Below are 18,149 nucleotides of genomic sequence, written 5' to 3' on the forward strand. Positions count from 1 at the left end.
TAAATAGTTGTCTTGATACAAAAATTGTAGATTGATTATTTTAGTCCACAAATTCTTCATGAGGTGTTGTGGCTCATGTCTGGAACTGACTCTTGGTCGGTGAAACTAATAGCTAGAGGTACGTACTGGTGGGTTTAATTTCATAGATGAAATTTATGGTAAAGCAAAGGTTGTGGTTTTGGGAAAAGGAAAACGACCGCAATGACACTATTTTCACGGACATGTGCTTATAACTTAATACTGACCATTTTCTATGCGTGTTTCAATTAGCGCTAACTCGTGAATATGAGCTAGAGACCAGAATGACGGATATTAGGAGAACAAAAATGATAACCTAATAATGCATTTTGAAGCGTCGTTGAATAGATCAGGGGTTACCAGAAACACGTTTAGAAAAAATATCCCGCGTTATTAAAAAGAAAAGCATCCCAGAAATCGCAGTTAGTTACATTTCTTAAATAGCAAAAGGTTCGAAACAATTTTACAATAACTTAATTTAATATTTTGCTTAAACAGTAAAGTTCACAACTGCATGGTTGAACATTTTCACAGAATGTCTTGATACAGTGATATATTTTTTCAACTTGATAAAAGTGCATGCACAGGAAAATTTTCGCAATCGTACAAATAAATTAGATTGCCATTTTGAATACATGAGACACTGCCAAAAATTTTGCACATTTCTCAGCCTAACTGTACATTCTAATTTTGCTACATAATGCTCTGCATACATCAGTCCTCAAACATGCCCTCACCTGAGACTGTAGAAGACTCGGTCCCATTAACATGAGGCTGATCTGGGAAATTAGTATCTACACTGTTCAGAATACTGAAGTCAAAATAGTCCTCGTCATCCTCATCATCCTCATCTTCATTTTGATTATCCTCACCTTTGCCTTCCTGTTCCTTTGTCTGGGCTTCCCTTTCCATCTGTTCCTTGATGCAATCATCGTAAGACATTGAATACCAGACATCTGCCTTGCCCACAATTTTTTTGTTATGAATATCAGTCATCCGCTCTTGAATGCTCTTCTCTGAATTCTTAGGTTCCCCCCAGTAGTCATAACGATACAGAGGACTCGTCGGATCATATTTGTCTTTATCAAAATGACTAGCATCCACATACCTTCCAGGCTCTTCCAATGGAAGACCAAGAGCTTTGCGACTGCAAAAGGGAGAAATAGCAGTTAAATAATCAACGCATCATTACAAGGAAGTATGCTTATCAATATCAACAGAATAGTACCAGCTTATGTCTCTAATCAATGCTTCTCTTTCCTCAAATGATCTTCGCCAATGCATGTAGTCATACTCATCCATCTCAATATTGCGCCTCAGTTTGGTAATTTTGTATTTTTCACCTCTGTCCGTTGCTTCTTTCCTTAGTTTAACATGGTGCTGCGTACCAAAAGGGTAACATCAGATTTTGAAAATAGGAACTCTACAATTTGAAAAAAATATCAATAATATAAAATTAAAGGCGTCAATAATAACAGAAAACGCTTTAGCCAAAAAGGATAGGTGACCTCACGCTCGGCAAGTGCAGCCTCCAAATCAAGCTCTTTTACGCTTGTTTTCTGCCAAAGTGTTAAAAGTCAAAACAGGTAAACAAATCCGCAACCATAGATGCAAATTCACAAGAATAATACTCACCAGAGTAATTTTTTGTATTACGGTATTTTTATATTTAACTTCGGAATGCTGAACAGCATTTTGTTCATCAAAATCTTCATCATCACTCAAATCTGACACCTTTTTACCTTTATATTTATCAGGATTAATTGCCATATCATCCAAAATCGTTTGTTCAGCCGCATTAATTTGCCACAACTGCAAAATAAAGACAGTAAGCGAAGATAAACAAGGATAAGACACGGCTATGATCAATGTAAAATTCAAAGCACTCATTGAAGAAGGCTCATGCCACAAGTCTTAAAGTTTCTAGTTAAGTTGTATATCAGCACACAATTTAGTGGTCTGAATGTTGTTCAACTCAAACATAGCAAAGGAAAGATATTATGATGATGAATTTTTAGTTTATTTTTTAGGTTATAGAGTATTGCAATGTGCAAATTTGACTTTAGTAAGGTTAGCACAGGTAATATGAATTTTTTTTCACTCTTTTCTGGGGTTAGCGGTTAGGTACAACTTGCGGAATTTGGAACAAGGACAAGTATTCTTGAAATGCACCAGGGTCTTAATTCAACCAAGAATTTGTAGTTTTTCTTTATCTCTTTCTTGAACAGCGCTACCAGATCAACCATCCTCCGAGCTAAAGTAGGGTCCCCTTTTATGGTTCTCTTCTTTCTCCTTGATCGAACACCATGGTTAATTCCCTCCAGTTCAACGTTACCTCTCCCAGCTTGGCTAACCACTCCACCCCAAGTATCACATCAACTCCTCCTAGTTTGAACAGATAGAACCGTTCGGTAATCTCGGTCTCTCCCATGTGAATCACTACCCTCTCACATCATCCCCTTGTCTTCTTCTGTCCATCTCCCAAACTCACCAAATAAGGTGGAGTGTCCACCATGGTCAATCCCAATTTTTTCACCAATTCGTTACTGATGAAGTTGTGGCTAGCGCCACTATCAATCAAAATCAACACCTGTTTTCCTCCTATCTGTCCATGCAACTTAATCGTTTTGGGCTGGGTTAGCCCTCCAGCCGAGAAGGCTGACAGCTCCATCTGCCTCTGCCTCCTCCTCTTCCTTGTGGTGCTATCATAGCTGATGTTTCAATACCACCAATTGAACTTTCGTCTTTAACTAATGAAGGTACCCGAAGAAGTCGAGTAACTAAGCTGTCCATTGATGGAACTTGATCACCCGCTAACATTTGATCATGAACATGATCAAAATCTGAATGTAGACCTCTTAAAATTAAGACCATGTAAAACTTATCAAGCTTCTTGTTTAGGCCTTCTAAAGAATCAGCCACAAAGAAATTCTTCAATTCTTCTACAGCAGCACGGGCCGTTCCTATGTAAGTAACCATATCATGATTGTTTTGTTTGAGGGAAGTCATTCTTTGAGTTGCATCAAAGAGACGTTGCACATCGTTAGCAAAGATATCCTGAGCTTTTCTCCAAAAGGAGGAGCACGATTTGTAAGGTCTTAAAATTTCTAAGACTTCTGGTTCAACAGATTGCCATAGGACAGCACATAGCTGAAAATCAAGTTTCTGCCATTGAGATTTCTCTGCTTCAGGAACGGTGGAAACATCTTGTTCAAGATGATCATGGCATCCTTGACCAAGAAACCATAACTCCACGGAAGAAGACCAAGATAGATAGTTTTTCCAATTGAGTTTTGCAGAAGTAATGGTTGGAGTAGCAGAGAGAGACGGTGTTCCAAGACCAGCCATTATAAAGCCAAACAAGAAAAGAGGGGAAAAAAGGTGTGGGAAGAAACCCTAAACAGAGCAACCCTCAACGGAACAGCAAATCAGAGACCACAATACACTCAGGAGACGGAGGCGAAACGACCGGCAGTGGCGCGGTGAAGATCCGACACGGGAGAGGTGGCGCGTGAAGCCCACGCGCTCGAGAGAGGTCAGAAAGAAACGACGCGTGACGGCGCATCAAGAGAAGGATGAGGCGGCGACCACCAAGGATGGGTCGCGCTCGTCGAGGCGCACCGAACCCTTAACTTTGCCGGAGAAAAGGCAACGACGGCGGCAACGGCGGAAGCGACGGTGAACGACGGCGCAGGCAGTGAGCAGTGGCGAACCCTAACCAACTCTGGATACCATGTGAAAGTTTGAGAGATGGTAAAAATATTATTTATTACTGTGTGTTAAAGTTTCTATTACACAGAAAAGTCCTATATAAGGAACAATGGACCAACACCTAAAAGCCCAAAACTAAAAGTCCAATTATACAATACAATATATTTCAACACTTTCAAAGATCGTCCCCTGGCTTCGACCTCCAAAACGGACCACCATTGCATCCTTTAACCCCGTCCATGAAAGATTTATGGTTTTTTGCCTCCAAAATCTAAACCAATAACCAACACTCCCTTCCATGCTGATGTAAGCTAGGCGCAACTTTTCTTCCTCGCAGACCCCTTGTAGTTCAAAAAATTTGTCAGCCCTATTGATCCAATTCAACGGATCAACCCCTTCAAAATTTGGCAATTCCACCCTTTTCTTCCAGTTTAGATCCTCCTGGCGTCCCCCGTTTCTCTCGCCCTCTTCATCCTTGTGTTGGTCCTCTTTTTTTCCGTTCACCGAATCCTGGCTTTCATTCGCATTTTCATCTTCTTGTCGGTCTCGTCTTCCCATCATTTTCATCCGTTCTTGCAAATCCTTGCGGAGTGCTATTGATTCCGCCACTCTGGACATCTCCATGTGTTCCAGTTTCAGCCCCATGCCCTCCAGTCTTCCTTCGATCGCATTCACCCTTCCCTCCATGAATTTCTTTTGCCTCTTTCAACAGTATCCAGCTGGTTTCTCAGTCCTCCTTATCGATCCGGCAAGTCGGACCAATTGTTACGTATCCGAGTATGGAACGTAACTAGAATCTTTCCTCACACACTCTCACAGACAAGGAACAATGGAAAGTAGCTGAATAAACCTCTTTTATTGAATTGAAATAATTGAATCCAAGAAAACAAACAATAACTGGGAGCACGATCTCTGTGAGTTACCTGAGAGCATAACCTCTCTTACAAAACTCACAAATCAAAAGCATGCCTTTAACCCTAGGCTTCCCCTTTATTTATACTAATTAATTCCCTCCCAAAAAGTACTGAATATTAGAAAATAATCTTAGTTCCTATAATTATCTGATACGAATACTTATTTACTACAATTATCTGATACGAATATATTTAGCCTTATTTACTCTATTTAACTTATACTGAATAATATACTAAGATATGGTTTTGTTACTCTAATTATCATTTGCTGAATAACTTCTCAGAATATCTATCTTATTAATTTCCCGCTCATCCTAACTGTTGCGGCAGTTAGTATGTTTCCTTGCTGCTTCCATCGTTCGACTTGGACGCTCCCCCTCAACTACTGCTCGTCCTGGTCGCTCCCCCTCAACTACCGCTCGTCCTAGTCGCTCCCCTTCTTCTACCGCTCGTCCCGGTCGCTCCCCCTCATCTAGCGCTCGTCCTGGTCGCTCCCCCTCATCTAGCGCTCGTCGGTCGCTCTCCCTCGTTTAGCGCTCGCCCCGGTCGCTCCCCCTCATCTACCGCTCGTCCGGGTCGTTCTCCCTCATTTGGTGCTCGGTCTCCTCCTTCTCTCTCTCCCCTATACCTCCTTCTCTCATATACTTTCCAGCCCCTAACAATTAGCTTTAGTTTCTTGTGCCTTTATTTCTGTCAGTATCTAGTAGATATATTAGAATTCTATAGATATCACAAATGTCAATATTAGGATCAATCAGATTGATTTTATATCGGCCTAAAATAGAGTAACTGAGTATTTTGTAATTATGTTTTCTCCTTTTTGGAGAATTAAGAGAAAGAAACTCTCTTTTTCATATTATTATCTTCACACTAAACACATACTTATACAATAATGAAAAACAGTAATCAACAATAAACAGTAAACAATAGGCTCCTACAGAGCCTATATCTAAAAACATATTACATTTCAACACTCCCCCTCAAGCTGGAGCATATAAGTCATATGCCCCAAGCTTGGAACATATAAATTGAATTCTAGGCCCCCTTAGAGATTTGGTCAACATGTCTCCGAGTTGTTCATTAGAATTGACAAATTCAGTAACCAGTTCCTTTGACAACAACTTCTCTCTAATAAAATGACAGTCAATTTCTATGTGTTTCGTCCTCTCATGAAACACAGGATTGGAGGAAATGTGTAGAGCTGCTTGATTGTCACAGTACAGTTTCATTTGCTCATTTTTACAAAACTTCAATTCTTGAAGAAGTTGTTTAATCCACACAAGTTCACATGTAGTCAGAGCCATAGATCGGTATTCAGCTTCAGCACTAGATCGAGCAACAACGTTTTGTTTCTTACTTTTCCAAGATACAAGGTTCCCACCAAGTAAAACACAATATCCTGTAGTAGATCTTCGATCAATTGGACTACCAGCCCAATCTGCATCACAATATCCTTCGATCCGAGTGTTTCCCTTGTTCTCATACAATAGTCCCTGTCCTGGACTTCCTTTTATGTATCTGAGAATGCGAAGTACTGCATTCCAATGATCAACATGTGGATTTTGCATAAATTGACTCACAACTCCAACTGGATAAGAAAGATCAGGTCTTGTTATGGTAAGATAAATGAGTTTTCCAACTAGTCTTCTATATCTCTCTGGGTCTGAGAAAGGTTCACCCTGATCTGTCATTAACTTTTGATTTGGGTCCATGGGATTGTCAATGGGCTTGCAATTTGTCAGACCTGTTTCCTCTAAAATGTCAAGAGCATATTTCCTTTGTGAAATAATGACACCTTCTTTTGACTGTGCCACTTCAATACCAAGAAAATATTTTAGACGACCCAGATCTTTAGTTTGAAAGTGATTGAACAGATGATTCTTTAACTGATTAATTCTAGTGATGTCATTCCCTGTAATAACAATATCATCAACATACACCATGAGATAAACACATTTGTCAGGAGAATAGTGACCATAAAACACTGAATGATCCGCCTCACAACGTTTCAGTCCAAATTTTTGCACCACCTGACTAAATTTACCAAACCAAGCTCGAGGTGATTGCTTTAAGCCATAAAGGGAACGACGCAACTTACAAACTAATCCAGACTCCCCCTGAGCAACAAATCCAGGAGGTTGCTCCATGTATATCTCCTCTTCCAGATCACCATGAAGGAAGGCATTTTTAATGTCTAACTGATAAAGAGGCCAATGACGAATGGCAACCATAGCAAGAAAAATACGAACGGTACTGGTTTTAGCCACAGGAGAAAAAGTATCACAATAGTCTTGGCCATAAACTTGAGTATAGCCCTTAGCTACCAGTCGAGCTTTAAGGCGATCAATTTTACCAGTAGGACCAACTTTAACAGTATAAATCCATCTACAACCAACAGGCTTCTTATCAGGAGGAAGAGGGACAAGATCCCAAGTGCCATTGTGTTCAAGTGCCTTCATCTCATCAACCATGGCTTGTCGCCATCCAGAATGAACAAGTGCCTCATGAATATTATTAGGAACCTTAGTCGATGATAATGAGGAAACAAAGGAGAAATATGTAGGAGACAAGTTATGATAACTCACAAAATTATAAATAGGATATGGATTGCGAGTAGAACGAATACCTTTACGGAGGGCAATGGGCCAGTTATCATCTGAATCAGTAGAAGGTGAAGATGATGAAGGATCCATGGTCTGAGGATCTGATGCAGAAGGATCTGAGTCTCGAGGATCGTCAGTGTTAGGAGTTCGAGATTGGGTTTGACGTTGATATGTGATAAGAGGTGGAGGAACAATGTTATTTGGATTTTGATTTTGAGGTACTGAATCAGGAATAATTAGAGGATCACATGTTGGTAAAGGAAACATTTGTTGAACAGAGGAACGATCCTCCATGGAGGAAGAAAAAAAAGGTGTATCCTCAAAGAATGTGACATCAGCTGACATATAATATCTCTTTGTGGAGGGAGAATAACATCTATACCCTTTCTGAAGACGAGAGTATCCTAAGAAAACACACTTGATAGCTTTTGCTGAGAGCTTATCAAGACCTGGAGAAACATTATGAACAAAACACATACACCCAAATACACGTGGGGAAACATGGTATAAAGTGTCGTTGGGAAAAATGACAGAGTGAGGAATTTTATTATTAAGAGAGGAAGAAGGCATCCTATTGATAAGAAAACAGGCAGTGAGGACTGCATCGCCCCAATGATGTACAGGAACATTAGTATTCAACATTAAGGAACGTGCAGTTTCAATGAGATGTCTATTCTTTCTTTCTGCAATGCCATTTTGTTGTGGAGTGTGAGGTCAGGTTGACTGGTGTAAAATTCCTTGGGAAGATAAGAATGAAGAAAATGCTAGAGAGAAGTATTCCTTAGCATTATCACTTCGAAGAATTTTAATTGTCTTCCCAAATTGGTTCTTAATTTCAATAAAAAAGGACTTGAATATGGACAAAAGTTCAGATCTCTCTTTCATTAAATAAACCCAAGTACATCGAGAGAATTCATCAATAAAGGTTACAAAATAATTAAAACCAAATGAAGTAACACGACTTGGTCCCCAAATATCTGAATGAATTATTGAGAAAGGAAAATCACACTGTGTCTCAGATCTTTTAGGATAGGAAGATCTAACATGTTTTCCTAATTGACAAGATTCACAATCTAAGACTTGGATGTTTTTGAGACTTGGAACCATCATCTTCAACTTGAACAAACTTGGATGGCCTAGACGATCATGCAGAAGTTTGGGGGATGAAGTGGTAAAGCAGGAAATTGAGGAATGAGGTTTTAAGAAATAAAGTCCTTGAGACTCATGTCCTTCTCCAATCAGACGACCTGTCCCATGTTCCTGTATAACAAAAGAATTGGCCGTAAAGGTTATGGAACAATTTAAGGTACGAGTCAACTGACTCAAAGAGATTAAATTGTATGGACAATTGGGAACATATAACACAGAATTTAAACTTAGTGAAGGAGATAAGGAAACTGTTCCAATTCCCTGAGATTTCACTTTTGATCCATTGGCAACGGTAATGAGATGAGGAATTCTTGGAGAAGACAATGAAGAAAATGAAGGAATGTTACCAGAGATATGGTCTGAGGCACCTGAGTCCAGAATCCATGGATTATGACCTTCCACAGATTGAGATAGGCTGGCTGTAGGCACACTAGTCATGACAGAGGATTGGCCAGGATTAGACGGTTTTCCAGATTTGTAACGTAAAAATTCTTCATATTCTTCATTTGAAATTCTGGATTCTAGATCACCAGATTTAGACACATGAGCAACTTTGTCTGGATATCCATGTAGAACATAACATTTGTCTCGAGTATGGCCTAGTTTCTTACAGTATGTGCATTGAGGAGGAGGACGTATGCTACGACCACCACGTCCTCGGTTGCTTCTGCCTCCTCCTCTTCCTTGTGGCACTCCTCTTCCTTGTGGCATTATCATAGCTGATGTTCCAATAACATCGATTGAATTCTCATCTTTCACCAATGGAGGTACTCGAAGAAGTCGAGTAACCAAACCATCCATTGAAGGGATTTGATCACCAGCTAAAACTTGATCACGTACATGATCATAATCGGAGTGTAAGCTTCTCAGAATTAGGACCATGTAAAACTTGTCAAGCTTTTTATTGATCCCTTCTAATGAATCAGCTACAAAGAAGTTCTTTAATTCTTCTACAGCAGCCCGAGCCTTTGCTATATGAGAAACCATGTCATGGTTGACTTGTTTTAGAGAAGCTACTCTTTGGGTTGCATCAAAAAGACGTTGTACATCATTTGCAAAAATATCTTCTGCCCTCTTCCAGAATGATGAACATGTTTTATAGGGTCTCAAGATATCTAAAACCTCTTGCTCCACTGACTGCCACAAAATTGCGCATAACTGAAAATCCAATTTTTGCCATTGAGATTTTTCTTCATCTGGAACCATAGAGATATCTTGTTCTAGATGATCATGGTGTCCTTGACCAAGAAACCATAATTCCACTGCAGAAGACCAAGATAAATAATTTTTCCAGTTGAGTTTTGCAGATGTAATGATAGGAGTTGCAGATAGAGAGGAATTAATTGCAGTAGATGCCATTACAGATCGGAAAATGAACCAGACTTGGAGAGATATTCAACTATTGGGAGAGAGAAAACCCTAGGTATCAATTACACCCACTGAAACAGGGAAGTAAGATCAGATATAGGCTCAGGAGAGTGAGGCGAGCGGAACCCTAGATGCGCGGTGAAATTCCGACCAGCGTAGGGCGGCGCGTGAACAGTACGCGCGCGAGATCTGGCGGGCTGCGGCGGCGCGTGGCAGCGCGTGAGGGCTTTGCAGGGACGGCGACCACCAGGGTTGGGTCGCGCTCACGGAGGCGCACAAAACCCCTAAATTTTCCTGAGAAAATGGGGTACCGGCGACGGCGACGGCGACGGCGAAAACGGCGGCGACGGCGGCGGCTGGTGGTTGATGGCGTCTACAGAAGAGAGCCCCGGTGCTTGGCTCTTGATACCATTTTGGAGAATTAAGAGAAAGAAACTCTCTTTTTCATATTATTATCTTCACACTAAACACATACTTATACAATAATGAAAAACAGTAATCAACAATAAACAGTAAACAATAGGCTCCTACAGAGCCTATATCTAAAAACATATTACATTTCAACACTCCTCTACAATAGGTCCTCTACAATAGGTCCGTTGTGATTTAAACTAAAAATTCATCATGTCTTTTCGTTCTCTCTTCTCAACATTTTAAAACATCAAGTCTAAATAATTAAAAAAGCTTGAAAATAGTACTTGAATCTTTTCCTTCACTTGAAATACATTACTTATGCCAACCTTGTACACAATCCGGTTTAGCAAATATCATTCATAGCAAGTGCCTTTTAACCTTCAGAGTTCAGATTTATCTTGCAATCAGGGATTTTAAGCAAAAATGTAACTGAAGCACACGTCTACACTGTTAGAAGATAGTTGTAGTTTTTATGTATGACCGTTGTTCATGCAAGATTCAACTAAACATCCACCCATTCAGGTTAACTATGGGTGAATGTGAAAAAGGCAGAAAGTTCTTGCTTCTCACATTTATGCAGAGGTATGAATAGTGTCCTGCACAGGTTCCTTCAACAAATTAAAAATGAGGATGCAGCCAGTTTAAAAACTAAAAACAAAGTCATGGTCACAAGGTATTTGGATCTACCATGTGTGCTTATAGACATATCAATTCCAAAAGAGCAAGTTGGCATGACCTTGACCCACCATTGACCTATAATTATATTGACTGGTATATTCTTGAATGGGATAAAATTTGGTTTAAGAGAGAAGCATAAAATGCAAGAACTAAACAGCCCACCACAAATGTTCCTCCTTGCAACTACTAAAAGAAATGAATTTATAAGATACCTTTTCAACATATGGATGATTAGACAATAGAGGTTCTTCCTCGGGTTTGTCTTCCAAATCTTTTCTAGGAACAGGAGGTCTTCCACAGTCACGCTGCAAATTGTGAAATCTCAAATCAAGAGAATATCTATCATAATAACACTATTTAAAAACAAACCACATTTTTGACAGATTCAAAAAATGAACTTAGAGGAAGTTGAACCTCATTAAATGTTTAATATTATGTATTGAAAAGGCACTAATGCTTTGTAAAAAATTGACCCTCTCTTACCTACTCTTTCAACAGTATCAATGTAATACAAATGTTTCCAATTGAAAAATCTGGATTAATATATTATATTAAATTGAGTGATATATAGTATACGTGATTTTTAAATAGCATCATGCATCGAAGCATCAGTATTGAGTCTGCTTGATTGTATAAAGCATTGTAGGAGCAGATACTTTATCTGAACAAAACCTTATGAAAATATCTTGAATTAAATAAACTTAGACATTGAAAAATCCAGAGAAAAAGAAACATTCGAATGCTTTCCCATAAAAAGTAAGCATGAAAGAAATCACAGCAAAGTTATTGTGGAAGAGTTTCATGAGTGCAGAGTAAATTTTATTATGCAGCAAGTTTGACGTGCTCTGGTATAACAGGGGAAGGTGTGCAAACCCGTAATTCATCTTCATTGGTATCTTCATCACGGTAAAATATTGGTGGGAATTCAAATTTGTGAAAGCTGAAGTTGAAAATAAAACAAATGTCAAATTTACAGTTTCAATCATATCAAATTAATAAAGATTAAACTATGCACTATGAATGAGTTACAGAACATTGAATACCAAAAATATGTATTCATACATTAGATGATCTACATTCGGATCAACAAAACGAAGTTCAATAGGGAAGCGGAAGCGATAAGGATCTCGCTTTGCCTGCAGAACAAAATGTGAATTGGTGAACTGATGGTAAAGGAAATTCATTTATGTTTAAACACAGAAAACATGGAAACCAACACTATAGTAATTAAAATCGATCTGATATTCAAATTTGTCAACAAGCAATTTATGGATATGGATGCAGAAATATCAAACATATGATACACAAGAAAAAACTTCAATAACATATGGGCAATGGTGTGGTTAAAGTTATATCAGTGGTGTGTTAATGCAAACTCAGAAGCAAGATAGTTTCCATAGCTTAGTACCAAAAATAGGTTAAAAAAAGTCAACCAGCAAACAGTAAGTACTGTGCCTAACGCTACACTGAATTTAGGGGTGCCCAAGTTAGGTCCTTAAAGCAGCCACATGGAGGATAGGCTTGAGCTTGGGTCCTCAGTTAAGTGTATCCCGCTTCTATCAGGGATAGAGCCAATGACACTGAACTGTAAATTCAGCTATTACTTCCTTGCCTAAAAACTAGGGTCAATGTCTCTGATGATATCGGAGGGTCTTATCCCAGCTGTGCCACGAACCAGAAAATCCATACGTAGTACCCTCTCCCAAAGAGGCAGCAAGCACGGTTGAGAGGGAAATTTTAGGTCCTTAAAGCAGCCACATGGGGGATAGGCTTGAGCTTGGGTCCTCAGTTAAGTGTATCCCGCTTCTGTCAGGGATAGAGCCAATGACACTGAACTGTAAATTCAGCTATTACTTCCTTGCCTAAAAACTAGGGTCAATGCCTCTGATGATATCGGAGGGTCTTATCCCAGCTGTAAGGCCACGAACCACAAAATCCATACTTAGTACCCTCTCCCAAAGAGGCAGCAAGCACGGTTGAGAGGGAAATTTTACATGGCATACTACATGTCCAGCTAAAGTTTCTATTTCAAAACATAAGTAAAACAATATGAGCAAAAAATGCAGCATTGACTAGCATATTACCAATGAATTGACACAGACTGCAATTTGGTGAGTACTAATATAAGCTAAAAGTTTCGTAAAATAATAATATATTGGCAGACAGCAGACAGCAGACAGCAGAACAGTTACATAAGTTGAATTGTGACTGTCATGGTGACAGTTTAGGCCAGAAAGTTAATAGCAGATTTCTTTTTATTAAATGTGTATAGAGAATGCATATTATTATTAAAAGTTAGTACCTAGGGTTTATTATTTTCTAGTAATTTGCTGTATTTATTTATTCTAAGTGAATTAATATTACTCTTCTCCAATATATAAACATTTAGTGACAACCTATTGAAAATTTTCAACTAGTGACTGAAACACTCACCATAATTTCAACAATGACGGGCATACCCACTTTTATGTGATGGCGAAGCCAAAACCAATCGTTCCTCCTTATAGGAACCCACCTAAAACACAACATGGTAGGTGAATCTTCTAGAAGAAAACTAACATAAAAATATAAACATCACATAGTAACACTGAACAAGATAAACATGCTACAATCAAACTTACTGATGCTAACAATGAGAGCGCTAGAAATACAGCTACTGGAAAGGGAATATGTACTAAATAATAGCTCAATATAAATAGAACACAATCCTAAAGTTTAACAAGAAATAGAATAGCCTACTAACAGATAGGTCTCGATTAAATAATAATTGTTTTTTCTCTACCAAAACAATGGAACCAAAATCAAAATATTTAACTAGAGATGTCAAAATGGGTTTCAACTTGTGAATCAACCCATTTCTCCATGAGTTCGAGCCGAATTGGGTTAAAAAAAAATAGTTTTTTCAAATGTGGATCAAACTGGACTTGACTTATTTAACCCACAGATTAAATGAGTTTGAGTCAGATTGGTTGTGGGTTGACCTGTAACCCACAACCAACCCTTTATGAATTTTTTACCATTTTTTTCATAATTTTTTTATTATAATTACTCTTTTCCCTCTATTTATATTTGACTCAAGATGGTCTCTATATTTTTTAGAAAAGACTCAATGTAATTCCTTCAACTAGATCAGCGTTAACGTCATTCCTCCCATTTTGCCTTTGGGATTGGACAATAAAAAAGTAAAAAGAATGGGTGATTGTATTAGCAGGTTCCAATTCATCATCCTCTAAACAAAGTCAACCTGATCAAGAAAAAAGGAATACGTTGAGTTTTTCTAAAAAATATAACCACAATGAGTCAAAAATAGAGAGAAAACATTGAATCATTTCTATAAATATATGGACCAACAATGCTCTTAAGCATATAATTATTTTACAATTTCTAATTATGTAGGTTGACTATTTTATCTTTTAAATAGTAGAATGTTATTCAATAATGCTTGAATAGTTTGAATGTTTAACTTGTTTGTTTGTCAAAGTTATGCAGGTTTACACTTTAATTTTCAACTAATGTTATTTATAATAAAAGTTTGATGAAATAGGTTAAAACTTTGATTGTACTACTATTAAAAAATTGAATCGAGTCAATCTACTTTGATTGTACAACAATTAATATATAAAATAAATTAAAAAAACAAAACATCCTTAAGTGAGTTATTCCACTAACCCACCAATTCGTGATGGGTCAAGTTAAATTACAAATTTTTTGACTCACTAAAAAGTGAACCAGGTTGAATTGACTCATTTTTAGCTGAACCCATGGTGAGCCAACTTGTGTGAGCTAGGTTGCCTCACTTTGACAACCCTAGATTTAACTAGTCCCAAGATGTTCACATCCTTGGCTACCCACGTCAATAAAGCATTTCAGTGCTACAAATATGCTTATGAAGTTGCTTTTCACCATTTTAGAAAATGCATCTAATAGTTTCTTTTGTCCCATGAGAGACTGATTACGTATAAATTAAATAACCTGACACATTCTAAAAGTGTAGTAACTCAATTAGCAAGATTGTGATAGTGGAAGTAACTTGTTATCATGTGAGTAGTAGAACAGCATTCCAAACAAAATGGAAATTACCACTCTACAAAAAATATTCAAAGAACATTAGAAAGGACGAAAAGAAAGTATTGATAGCTACCCATCATGTACCCCGCCAATGTCAACAAATGCCCCTTGATAGAGATGCAACATTGTCACTTTCCCAACACAAATCTGCACATAAAAATGTCCCAAATAATTAAAGACAACATATTAAATTTACTTCTAGGTACTTTTATTATGAATTATGTCACAGAGATTACAGAAAAAAGTATGTCTGAACTTTGAATTATATGTAAGCGTGACTATGAAACCAAGGCAAACAACAATAGGATTATCAGTATCCATCTATTGGATTAAACACAATTATCCAAAGAGGACAATCACTGAGCCAGGAGGGAAGACACAGTACTAACACTCTAAAGACACTCTTTAGAAATCTTAGGATAGATCATAAGTAAAGTTTCTACTTTCTACAGTCTCGTTCATGAGAACAACATGCTTCAAGATTAATAAGAAAGGTGAAATCGCATACTTACTTGACCAGGATAATAGAACGGAAGCTCATACTGCATAAAACGTTAAAAAAAGGTAAGAACAAGAACCACGTTTTCATTAACCCTAAATACATTTAAAGGAAAGAACAGTGGAAAAAACTGCCTACCATGCCATCCTTGTAGTCCTTCCCTCTTTTCCTTCTACCAGGGTAATAATCTTGGTCTTGCTGTCACAACCACATTCACATTAACATAAACCATATTCAAAAGAAATAAAGAAAAATCTTAACAATTTATTTGAGAAAACACTTTCAATTTTTAATTTTAATCACAATTCTTTCCTAGTAACAATAAGGCAAAGTGAAAGAATGAAATTTAAAGTTTCATAGTGGATGATAATTATGCTAAAATCCAATACATATATAATAAACTCCTTTTGGTAAAACCAGGGCATTCTCTAACTAAGAGCCATTCTGATTTCTTGAGATACAAAGATTTATCAATAGTGTGCTGGGATTAACTTCGTGGTGACAAATAATCAATTGATTTTTCACGGAGAACGTAAAGTGACAAATAGTTGCTTCTACTTTTTCAGGCCATCCCTAGATTTGTAAGATTGTATTGATTTTAGTCAATGTTTCCCAACAAATGCACTCTAATAAATGGAACTAGAGATCGAAATCCCAACTATATACTTATGAGATGCAAGACCATCTCCCAATCATTCCACAAAACCTCTGCATGTGTATATATAAAATAAACTCTAAAGTTAATTAGAATGTTTAGATGTGATTTTCTAATGATTATTATTACATTTCATCTTTTAAAGTTTACTTCACCTTCACCCGCACTTTTAGAGGTGTCAAACTGAATTTGTAAGAAAAAGAAATAAGAAAATGTCTTCACAATCGAATCCAAATAGCAAAAAGTTCAGCATTAGTTTGAAGTGAAATTGAAACCTTATAAGATTCCTCTTCCAACCTATCCTTGTTAGCCTCCACCCACTCCTTATACTGCTTCAGAAACACCTTATACCTATCCAAGCACACATCATCGGTGTTAGTCCTCACTCCATTCTCCACCTCCTCCAGGCTCACCCTCTTCGCCTGCATCTTATGTGCCTCGCGAATAAACGCCAGCTCCTTCCGGTCAACGTGCCACCCCCGAGGCGGCCAGTCGCGCGGAGGCACGAGGCGAACCACGAGAGGCCCCGACCACGTGGTCATTAGCGGGTCCGGAATCTCGCCCTTGATCTCAAACTGCTTCGCGACGAACTCCTCCTCCGTCAGCCCCATCTCCTCCCTTTTCTTCTTTCGGTAGCTAGGCTTCAGCATTTTGAAAGCTTCGATGGCTTCGGGGGATTTTAGGGGAACTTCCTCGCCTTCGTTGAGGCTCTTGCGTGCAAAATCCGCCTCCGGAGAGAGGATTTCCTCCCACGGAGCCCACCCGCGCTCGATCCAGTTTCGGCGCCGGGCTTCATCCTCGGACTCCTTGTCGTTGGGGCCGAAATTCTCGGTGAAGCTATCGTCCACCGGGAACTCTTCCGTGCGGAAGGATTTTGGGACGAGGAGGGGGCTGGAGAGAGGGCGTAGTCGGAGGATAAAGGGCGGAGGATGGTGGAGAAATGGCGGAGGACGGTGGTGGAAAGGAGGAGGGGAAGGGTTTAGGGGTTTAGGCAAAGTGAAGAGATAAGAAGTTTGCAGCACTTGCATGACTGAAGTAGGAATGACGCACTTATCTTTGTTTTCTTTGTTTTTGAAGAGATTAAGTGGATAAAGTTTTTGAATTTTTTTTTCTTCAGTAACATTAGAATTTTATTTTTCTCGTATTTCTTTTTCGCAAAATGGTGTCTTTCAATTGTAACAGCTGTTCTGTATTGTGAGGAGTAAAATCTATATAGTAAGGATTAAATTTGGAAAAATATAAAGCCGAATACAAATTTACTTAAAAAAATTCAGATACCAGGTTTTGGGGTTAATTTAACCACTTAAGCTTAATCAACCATCTAAAAATATATCTCTTTGACAAACTTTTTTATTTTGCTGATTTTCGGTGAATCATTATTTTCAAATCTAAAACTCAACGTGAATAGTTATTAATGTTTTGATGAATTATAAGCGAGATAATGAAGACAGAAACTATTAAGAAAAAAAATAAAAATTATAAAAAAACAACAGAAAAAGTATGACTTGAATAGGAATACAAAATGATCATAGTTGGGTATGAATAAATATGATAGTAGAAAGAATGTTTAATATATTATTTGGTCTCTATTTTTAGGGGTTTGATTTAAAGTAATTTTACTTTTTAAAAAAGTTCAGTAAGACCCTGGTGACATTTTATAAGCACGTGGCATACGTTAATACGTGGACTTAAATGATTTTTTAGTTTAAAAAAAAAAATTGCCACGTCATCATCACCATCTCCAGACAAACCCTAATTTCTCTCCAAGAAACCCTAGCTGCCGCACCATCTAGCGCCGTCACCGCCATCCTTGCCAGCAACCGTCCTCTCCAACGCATCACACGTCACCACCAAAGCTGTGCGACAAGAACCCGAGAAACTCTAGGTCTCCACGGTTTGCTTGCAGGTCTGATTGTGGTTGCAGGTGGAGGCAAGCAGCGGCGCGATTAGTGGTGGCGATTCGCGATCTGCAGCAGCTGACGGTTTGGCTGGTGGTTAGTGGTGGACGATTTTGTGTTGGAGATTGGACAACAGTGCTGCTGGCGCGACGACGATTTGGCTGGTGTGAGGGT

At 38.4% G+C, this 18,149-nt stretch overlaps 1 protein-coding gene across 1 annotated transcript; it reads right to left on the minus strand.

Moving 5' to 3' along the window:
* Positions 1-491: 491 nt before the first annotated feature.
* LOC108331453 (protein PLASTID TRANSCRIPTIONALLY ACTIVE 10) lies at positions 492-17,138 on the minus strand. Its single transcript, XM_017566138.2, has 12 exons — positions 16,353-17,138; positions 15,561-15,620; positions 15,436-15,465; positions 14,997-15,070; positions 13,289-13,370; positions 11,918-11,991; positions 11,729-11,795; positions 11,068-11,160; positions 1,654-1,830; positions 1,527-1,577; positions 1,247-1,398; positions 492-1,165 (listed from the first exon to the last, which is right to left on the minus strand). The coding sequence occupies exons 1-12, from the start codon at positions 17,103-17,105 to the stop codon at positions 733-735; spliced, it is 2,046 nt and encodes a 681-aa protein (XP_017421627.1). The 5' UTR covers positions 17,106-17,138; the 3' UTR covers positions 492-732.
* Between the last annotated feature and the right edge of the window lie 1,011 nt (positions 17,139-18,149).

This window comes from Vigna angularis, chromosome 4 (genome assembly GCF_016808095.1).
Source record: "Vigna angularis cultivar LongXiaoDou No.4 chromosome 4, ASM1680809v1, whole genome shotgun sequence".
NCBI classification, from domain to species: domain Eukaryota; kingdom Viridiplantae; phylum Streptophyta; class Magnoliopsida; order Fabales; family Fabaceae; genus Vigna; species Vigna angularis.